Below are 9708 nucleotides of genomic sequence, written 5' to 3'. Positions count from 1 at the left end.
CATCAGCTGAATTCAAAGAAATGTCTTTACATAGCTCAGTTCTAACTAATATATTATTGATAATAGTTGTGTTGCTCTAATTACTTATTAAGGATAGAATTATAAAATAGGAGCAATTTAAAAATTAAACATATTCTTAATACCACTTTGGCCCAATATTAATGCAATCAAACAACTGTAAGAGAACTAAGAACGTCTCTAGTCCAGCTTCCTCATTTCATGGGATGAAGAAATTAATGCTCAGTTTCTTTAAGTAACTTTCCCAAAGCCAAAAAGCTAGGTAGTAGCTGAGCAAGGACTAGAACTCTGGGCTCCCATATCTTAATATAAAACTCTTTAAGTTAAAAAATACATTTCAAAAGATCCAAATTGCTAAAATAATACATTACAATGAATTTCTACACATGAAAATATAAGAATCACTTATGTAATTATGATAAACTCTAATTTTTTGTGCATATTAATATAGATGTACACACTGAAATATATACAATTTTTTTCAGGCTTTTTTCTCAAGTAAGTTACTTCATTGTCACTTATTAAACTTCTGAAATGCATGTCATTAAGTTGACTTCACACTAGTATACATAATCTGTAGCAAAAAAATCCTTAAATACATGGCATGAAAACAGTAAAATCTATTACTAACTATAATGATTATAAATGTTCTATCAATTTCCTATGAATATATCTTTATTATACTACTCACTCAAATTAGGAAAAAAAAAGAATTACAATACTAATGTTGTTTTCTCTGTACAGTTTACCCTTGAACAACACGAGGTTTGGGGCACTGATACCCCACAGAGCTGAAAATCTGCATGTAACTTTTGGATCCTGAAAACTTAACCACTAATATAGCCTACTGCTGACCAGAAGCCTTACAAATAACATAGTCAATTAATACATATTTTGTATGTTATATGGTTTATACACGGTATTTTCACAATAATTAAGCTAAAGAAAATGTTACTTAACAAAACAAATGAATAAACAAACTAATAAAAACCAAAATCAGACCTATGAATACAGAGAACCAACTGATGACTGACAGAGGAAAAGGGAATGGAGGGATGGGCAAAATGGGTGAAGGGATGGGGTGCCTGGATGGCTCAGTTGGTTCAGCCTCTGACTTTTGATTTCAGCTCAGGTCAGGATCTCATGGGTTTGTGGGATCAAGCCCTGCCTCAGGCTCTGTGCTGACAGCATGGAGCCTGCTTAGGATTCTCTCTTCCTCTCTCTCTGCCCCTTCCCCACTCTCTCTCTCTCTCTCGAAATAAATAAATAAATAAATATTTTTCAAAAATGGGTGAAGGGAAGTGGGAGATATAGGCTTCCAGTAATAGATGAATAACTCATGGGAATAAGAGGTACAGCATAGGGAATATAGTCAATGGCACTGTAGTAGCATTGTATGGTGACAGACGGTAGCTATTCTTGTGGTGAGCGTAACACAATGTATACACTTGCCAAATCACTATGTTGTACACTGAAACTAATGTAACATCATGTGTCGACTACACTCAAATTACAAAAAAGAAAATGTAATTAAGAAAATCATATGGGATGGGGCACCTGGGTGGCTCAGTCAGCTTAGCATCTGACTCTTGATTTCAGCTCAGGTCATGATCTCACAGTCGTGTGACTGAGCCCAGCGTCAGGCTCCCTGCTGAGCAGGGAGCCTGATTGAGATTCTCTCTCTCAACTTCTATCCCTCCCCACGCACCTCTCCCTCTCCCTCTCCCTCTCTCTCTCTCTTAGAAAAAAAAAAAGAGAGAAAATCATATGGGAAAAAAAGAAAATCATATGGAAAATATATTTATAGTATTTTATTTATTTTAAAAATCCATATAATAAGTGGACCCATGCAGTTCAAACTTGTGTTGTTCAAGGATCAACTGTAGTCTAATAATAATATGCTGTTTCTACATTTTTTTCTCTATGTCACAAATAACATGTTTCTTTTTTTAAAATGCATATAAGTGAATATATCAGTTAATAAAAATAAATATCTGCCATCTATTTTATTAACATGAAACTTATTTTCTCATTAAATTGCAATAAACCTCTTCCAAAACCAAATAACTACTAAAGCCAAATCCATTCTTGTCTACTTATTAAAAATGTTAACATTATATGATACTTCCAATTTCTTAGGCTTTTCATATCTATGAGGCAAGATTATACAGTTACCTAAAAGAGTAACATTTTCAAATATGCAAATATGGATGAAAACAGAATAGATCATTTTTAACAATCAGATATAATTTGAAATGATTATTAAATTATTTGGGTAACATCAAGCTTATTTGAAAGATATCTTTCTTGATGATTTACAATTTTAAAGGCAAACACTATAAAATCAGTGCTATATTTAATACTTGATTAATTCTTAACTATTTTACTATTCTTTAAGTTCTATATTTACCTGGGTCTTGTTTTAGGTAAGTGTGTAAGTTGTTTCCAACAATTTGTTATGACATTATAAATCCAACCATCACCTGCAATATTATGACAGTTAAGAAATTAAGATTAGGTCTTTGTACATTTCCCCCCAAATTTATCATGCTATATTTATGCAACTATCTTTTGTGTGTATGCATATTTTCTCACAAAAATTTTCAAAGTTATAGAGAGGTAGAGTGAACATGATAATGACCCCTCACATAACTCAGGTTCAAGAACTATCAAGATTTTGCTACATGTTCTCCATTTCTCTCTTTTTTGTTACTCTTGTGGCTCAGTTATTCTAAACCAAATCCTAGATCTCCTGTCATTTTCCCCATATATACTTCACTAAAGATGGCTTTTAAAAGGAGACATATTTTTCCAGAATGACAACGGCATTATCACATACATAATCACAATGTCATTATCATAGTCAACAAGATTAAAATAACTTCTAAGTATCATGTAATACCAGTATGTTACACTAAATCTATACAGGAGGAAACTGACTGGACTAAGAGTTAGGACATAGAATTTCCCACAGGTCAATGACCAAAATCTGCAAATAGGAATTAGAAACAGTAGAGCTCAAAAAGATGTTCTATTAAACAACCCCTAATGAAAAAATAGATGTTAGTTATTAGATTCCAAATCTCTTTTAATTATGAACCTTCAGATTGGAGAAGCATAATAATCTGCAATAACTAACATCCCCTGCTAGAAACCCCTGTTTCTCTAACCAGCCTCTGGAGTTTGTCTGTTGTCCAGCAGACTGCTGGATGCAAAGCTGATGCTTGATGCATTTTTGTTGAAAAATAAATACGTGTTTCCAGATTCCATATGGAATTATATAAATGAGTTTAATGGTATATAAGGTTTCTTATGAAAACACTTCTAGCCACGGAAAACTTCTGGGTTAAGAAAACATGAAACATCAACTATGTCAAACTAGGAAGTGGATACTTAGTCATTTGTCTTTCCTGATGCCACAGTTTTACTGCTGAAAAAAAAAAAAAAACCTGCATTACAAAACCATAGCTATTGGGATCAGCAGTGACAGGAGTTTAAAAATTCTGGCTAAGCACTTTCTTTACAGTTCTGGAACAGAAAGAGAAGCAACTGCCTTCCCACCTTATATTTCCAGAGCCTTCTGGGGAAGACTGTTCTAATCCCCATTCCAGCCTACACTGTACTGGGATCAAAAATCAGGAAGGCACAGAATCACAGAATATTATAGTTGAAAGGGGCTTTAACTCATCTAGGTTCAACTACCCTTTCTTTTCTATGTATCTAGGAAAGAGGAGAACATGGAGAGCCAAAGATACTAAAGCAAAGGGTTTTCTAATTCTTAATGCAATCATACAGTTGGGGATAAAGGTAAACCAGAAAATCTGAAAAAGAGACTCCTTAAATATCAAATACAATTAAGAAAAAAGAATGAGATAATAATTGTAGGCTACACTTTAGTTGACTTACTTAATGGAATATTGTCTGCACTTAGTCCACCAAATAGAAAAAGTTTATCATCAGCTATTGGTGTTAAAGTATGCCATGACCGATGTTTGGGGGTTTCTCCAGTAACAGGAATCCTGTGGCAAGGGAAAAAAAATAGAAAAATCTAGGTTAGTCAAATAAAAAGTCAAAATAAAAAGGTTTTTGATCATCTCAGATTAAAGGGGAAAAAACTGCCTTCACTACTTTTAAAACAGCTGATTTTATGAACTCCACCTGCATTAAGATTTTAAAAATATTCTTAAATTCTTAGATGAATTTAAATAATCTTTCCACTTAGTGTCTATTCCACCTGGTTACAGAACACAGACTGAAAATTAAAAAGTCCTAGTTAATTCACAATGCATACTCAACATCATTCTTGTTTAATCAATATAACTTCCCCAGTTTTTCAACATAACCATTTTCATGTCTGTAACTTTTTACTGTTGGCCCATGTTTAGTTTTATATTTTCAGCTGATTTCCTTGAGGATATTATGGGATTTTGTTGTTGTTCCTTTTACTCTGGTTTACTTGCTGTACGATTTCCCAAAGTTTCTTTGCCTTAAAATGCTAGCTATTCTAGCTTCAAAATAAAAGCATGTGAGCCATTCCAGATCCAGGACAAACCTCTGAAGATTTTTTAAAAATACTGTCCTATTCTTAGAAAATTACAAACATAAGTACAAAAGTTTAACTCATAATTCAGGAGGCGAGAAGGCATCATTCTTCAGCATTCTGGAATGTTCCAGAATAATATGGCCATTTGTGGAAGATATTTTTTTCTAAAATGGAAATATTTTTATGTTTTGTATTGATTATAAGAATCGTTTTGGTTACAAAACATTCAACAACCACATTTTTTTAGGGGTACCTGGGTTGCCCAGTCGGTTAAGTGACTGACTTCAGCTCAGGTCATGATCTCGTGGTTTGTGGGTTTGAGCCCCCCATTGGGCTCTGTGCTGACAGCTCAGAGCCTGGAGCTTGCTTCGGAGTCTGTGTCTCCCTCTTTCTCTGACCCTCCCATGCTCGTGCTCTGTCTCTCTCTGTCTCTCAATAATAACTATTAAATTTTTTTAAAAAATATGTATATATTTTAAAAAATTTTTTAATGTTTATTTTTGAGAAAGAGAAAGACAGAGGTGGGCAGGGGAGGGGCAGAGAGAGAGGAAGACACAGAATCTGAAATAGGATCCAGGCTCTAAGCTATCAGCACAGAGCCTGACGTGGGGCTCAAACTCATGAACTGTGAGATCATGACCTGAGCTGAAATCAGACGCTAACTGACTGACCACCCAGGCACCCCAACAAAAATATTTTTATTTTTATTATTATTTTTTTCTATGTTTACTTTTGAGGGAGAGACAGAGGTGAGTGGGAGAGAGGTAGAGAGACAGGGAGACACAGAATCCAAAGCAGGCTTCAGGCTCTGAGGTGTCAGCACAGAGCCCAATGCGGGGCTCGAGCCCACGAACTGTGAGATCATGACCTGAGCCGAAGTCGAACGCTCAACCAACTGAGGCACCCAGGCGCTCCAAAAGTATTTTTAAAAAGGAGAGTTCTCTTATAATCCTGTCCTCTAGCAATAAGAAATAATAATAATTTGGTATAATCTTTCTAGGCTTTAATACACATATAAACATGTTTATTAAAAATACATAAATAGGATCATACATTCTATTCTGCAACTTTTTTTTCATTCAACTAATATGTTGTAGAATATTTCTATGAAGTGTAACTTTCTTTGGTAAAGGAAGCATGATGGCCCACTGGCCAAATGTACCATGATTTAAATAATCCCCAAATGTGAACATGAAGGTTGACCTCTAGTTTTTGCTTTTATAATAATGTTGTAACACACACACACTTAACTGTCTTTGGGGAAACTCTGAATCAAAGCAGAAATTCCATTTTACATTTTAAATATATTGCCAAACTACCTTCCAGAAAAACTGTACTAATTTATGCTCTCACTAATTATGTTGTTACAACTTCAGCACACATTGGGCATTTGTAATTATTTTTAGCTCCATTTCTTTGATTGTCTCTGAAGTTGAACGTCTCTTTAAAATAATTTTTGCCCATTTGTATTTCTTCTGTGAGTTGTTCATTTATGTTCTTTGTCCATTTTTCTGCTGGATTATTTGTCCTTTTGTTACTGATTTTCTGAGTTCTTGTGGATTTAGGCCCTGTTAAAAATACTGCAATATGACTTCCAGTTTGTTTTTTGTTTGTATTTTCCAATTTTTCTTTTAGCTTGGGTATAGTTTTCTATACAGAAAACTACATACAGAATATTTTTAAAAATATTCATTTATTTATTTTGATAGAGAGAGAGAGAGAGCAGAAAGAGGGAGAGTGAAAATCCCAAGCAGGCTCTGAGCTGCTAGTGCAGAGCCCTATGCGGAGCTCAAACTCACAAACCTGTGAGATTATGACCTAAGCTGAAACCTATAGTCAGATCCTTAACCAACTGAGCCACCCAGGGGCCCCCAGAAAAATTGAATTCTTAAGTGATCTTATAAGGCAGTCTTTTTATTTAATAATTTTGGGTTTATAACCATTTTTAGGAAAACTTTCTCCATGCCAAGATTTTTAAATTATTATTATTATTTTCTTAATTTACATCCGAACTAGTTAACATATAGGGTAATAATGATTTCAAGAACAGAATTTAGTGATTTATCACTTACATATAACACCCAGGGCTCATAGCAACAAGTGCCCTGCTTAATACCCATTGCCCATGTAGGCCATCACCCCACCCAACACCCCTCCTTCAGCAACCCTCAGTTTCTTCTCTGTATTTAGGAGTATCTTACGGTGTGTCTCCTTCCCAGTTTTTATATTATTTTTGCTCCCCTTTCCTTATGTTCATCTGTTTTGTATCTTAAATTCCACATATGAGTGAAGCCATATGATATTTGTCTTTCTCTGACTTATTTCCCTTAGCATAATACACTCTAGTTCCATACACACTGCTGCAAATGGCAAGATTTCATTCTTTTTGATCGCCAAGTAATACTCCATTGTATATATGTACCACATCTTCTTTATCCATTCATCTGTCGATGGACATTTGGGTTCTTTCCATACTTTGGCTATTATCGATAGCACCGCTATAAACATTGGGGTGCATGTACCCCTTTGAAACAGCACTTCTGTATCCTTTGGACAAATACCTAGTAGTGCAATTTCTGGGTCATAGGGTAGTTCTATTTTTAGTTTTTTGAGAAACCTCCATACTATTTTCCAGGGTGGCTGCACCTGTTTGCATTCCCACCAGCAGTGCAAAAGGGTTCTTCTTTCTCCGCATCCTCGCCAACATCTGTTGTTGCCTGAGTTGTTCATTTTAGCCATTCTGACAGGTATGAGGTGGTATCTCATTGTGGTTTTGATTTGTATTTCTCTGATGATGAGTGATGTTGAGCATTTTTTCATATGTCTGTTAGCCATCTGGGTATCTTCTTTAGAAAAGTGTCTATTCATGTCTTTTGCCCATTTCTTCACTGGATTATTTGTTTTTGGGGTGTTGAGTTTGGTAAGTTCTTTATAGATTTTGGATACTAACCCTTTAGCTGATATGTCATTTGCAAATATCTTCTCCCATTCCGTCGGTTGCCTTTTAGTTTTGCTGATTGTTTCCTTCTCTGTGCAGAAGGTTTTTATCTTGATGAGGTCCTAATAGTTCATGTTTGCTTTTGTTTCCCTTGTCTCTGGAGACAGGTCAAGTAAGAAGTTGCTGAGGCCAAGGTCAAAGAGGTTTTTGACTGCTTTCTCCTCGAGGATTTTGATGGCTTCCTGTCTTATGTTTAGGTCTTCCATCCATTTTGAGCTTATTTTTGTGTATGGTGTAAGAAAGTGGTCCAGGTTCATTCTTCTGCAGGTCGCTGTCCCACCACCATTTGCTGAAGACACTGTCTTTTTTCCATTGGATATTCCTTACTGCTTTAAAGAATAGTTGGCCATATGTTTGTGTGTCCACTTCTGGGTTTTCTATTCTGTTCCATTGATCTGGGTGTCTGTTTTTGTGTCTGTACCATACTGTCTTGATGATTACAGCTTTATAAAACAGCTTGAATCCAGAATTGTGATGCCTCCAGCTTTGGTTTTCTTTTTCAGGATTGCTTTGGCTATACGGGGTCTTTGTGCTTCCATACAAATTTTAGGATTGTTTGCTCTAGCTCTGTGAAAAATGTTGGTGTTCTTTTGATAGGGATTGCTCCATGCCAAGATTTTAAAGACAATCTGCTATATTTTTTTCCTGGCACTTTTGGAGTTTCATTTTTAATGGCATTTCTATTTTGGAATAATATATGGCTCTGATTCCGTATCATTGCATGAACAGCTGAAGTGATACCTAAATATATTTATTCTATTGTTAAATATATATTTTGAACCACAAAAAAAAATCTTTTACATACTTCATTATCTGTTTACTTGTGATGACACCAACAAACTGTTCCTTCATTTCCTCTACTGGCCAGTTCTCAAGAATACTTAGAATAAAACCAGTACTTTTACATAATCAAGTTTCAACCTCTGGTATTCTCATGTTTTATATAATTCGGTTAAGAACAAACTCTGCATTTAAATCTGTATATTCCTTGCTTAGACATACAATCTGAAGGAAAAAGATACTAATTCAGTTTTAGAAACTCAAATTTGGATTATGATCCCAAACACACACATACACACACACACACACACACACACACACACACACACACACAAATGCCTTTCGATTAAAACATACTTAAATTTCAAACGTACCTTCCAGACCAAGTCCAGGTATCTAAGTTCAGACAGTGCAAATCATTCATCCTAGTTTGCTAAAATAAAAGTGTGTTAAATTAGTCCCTGTTTCACATTTTTCATGGACTAAAATTTTGGTTTTAAAATTATTTCAGGTTAAAGATAGACTATCTCCATCTTACTTATTTTTACTTATCTTTACTTATTAGCATCAGAAGTTTACATATGAAGAAACAATGCTAAGCATTAATCAAATTACTATAGAGCTACCCAATTAATGTGTCAAGGGAGAAAGGAAGAAAAGGCCTTAAACTAATAGGATTTAAAGGTTAAGACATTAAGCTTTTCTGGTTATGCACAGAAGTGAAGGATTCTCCTCATTAAAATATGATTTATAAATCATGTGTGATTACTCATGTATAGTCTGTTTAGGGGATGGAAGATAAATAAAATTTATTATTGAATGGTATTTTATTTACCTAGATACTTTGAATGTTCAGTTATTCCCCCAAATCAGAAAATAATTTTTGTGAGCAGAAGCACACATAAAAATATCATTTTCATGAAAAACACTAACCAAAACACGTCCGCCAAAGATATAGCCCTTATTTCCAAGAACTGCACATGTGTGCGCGGCTCGCGGCTGCGGTGGGACTCCACCCTGCAGGCAGAGAGGAGGAAACAGAGTGCAAAACTTGAAACATCTCTAAGGAAGTCACACTCATGCTCAGTATGAGAAATCCCTGACTACCTAGTCACCATTACCCCTATAATTCGATAAACACCCTGATGCAAAAGTTCATTGTAGGGACGCCCGGGTGACTTAGTTGGTTAAGCACCTGACTTTTGGTTTCAGCTCAAGTCACGATCTCACGGTTGGTGATAACGAACCCCGCGTATGGCTCTGTGTTGACAGCATGAAGTCTGCTTGGTATTCTCTCTCTCTCTCCCTCTCTCTCTGACCCTTCCCTACTAATTGCTCTCTCTCTCTCTCTCAAAATAAATAAACATTA

General features: G+C 35.3%; 1 protein-coding gene across 4 annotated transcripts in view; it reads right to left on the bottom strand.

Moving 5' to 3' along the window:
- KLHDC1 (kelch domain containing 1) overlaps positions 1-9708 on the bottom strand; it is a 54890-nt gene that overhangs the window by 14817 nt on the left and 30365 nt on the right. For all 4 annotated transcript variants that reach the window (XM_019832983.3, XM_003987618.5, XM_045059888.1 and 1 more), the window contains 4 exons: positions 9273-9356; positions 8714-8772; positions 3925-4037; positions 2429-2501 (listed from right to left, as the gene is read on the bottom strand). In XM_019832983.3, the coding sequence (XP_019688542.2) occupies positions 2429-2501; positions 3925-4037; positions 8714-8772; positions 9273-9356 (329 nt within the window). The remainder of the gene's footprint in view (positions 1-2428; positions 2502-3924; positions 4038-8713; positions 8773-9272; positions 9357-9708) is intronic.

This window comes from Felis catus, chromosome B3 (genome assembly GCF_018350175.1).
Source record: "Felis catus isolate Fca126 chromosome B3, F.catus_Fca126_mat1.0, whole genome shotgun sequence".
Lineage (NCBI taxonomy): Eukaryota > Metazoa > Chordata > Mammalia > Carnivora > Felidae > Felis > Felis catus.
The sequence above is the reverse complement of the archived record's forward strand: the minus strand, read 5'-3'. Positions and strand labels throughout refer to the sequence as shown.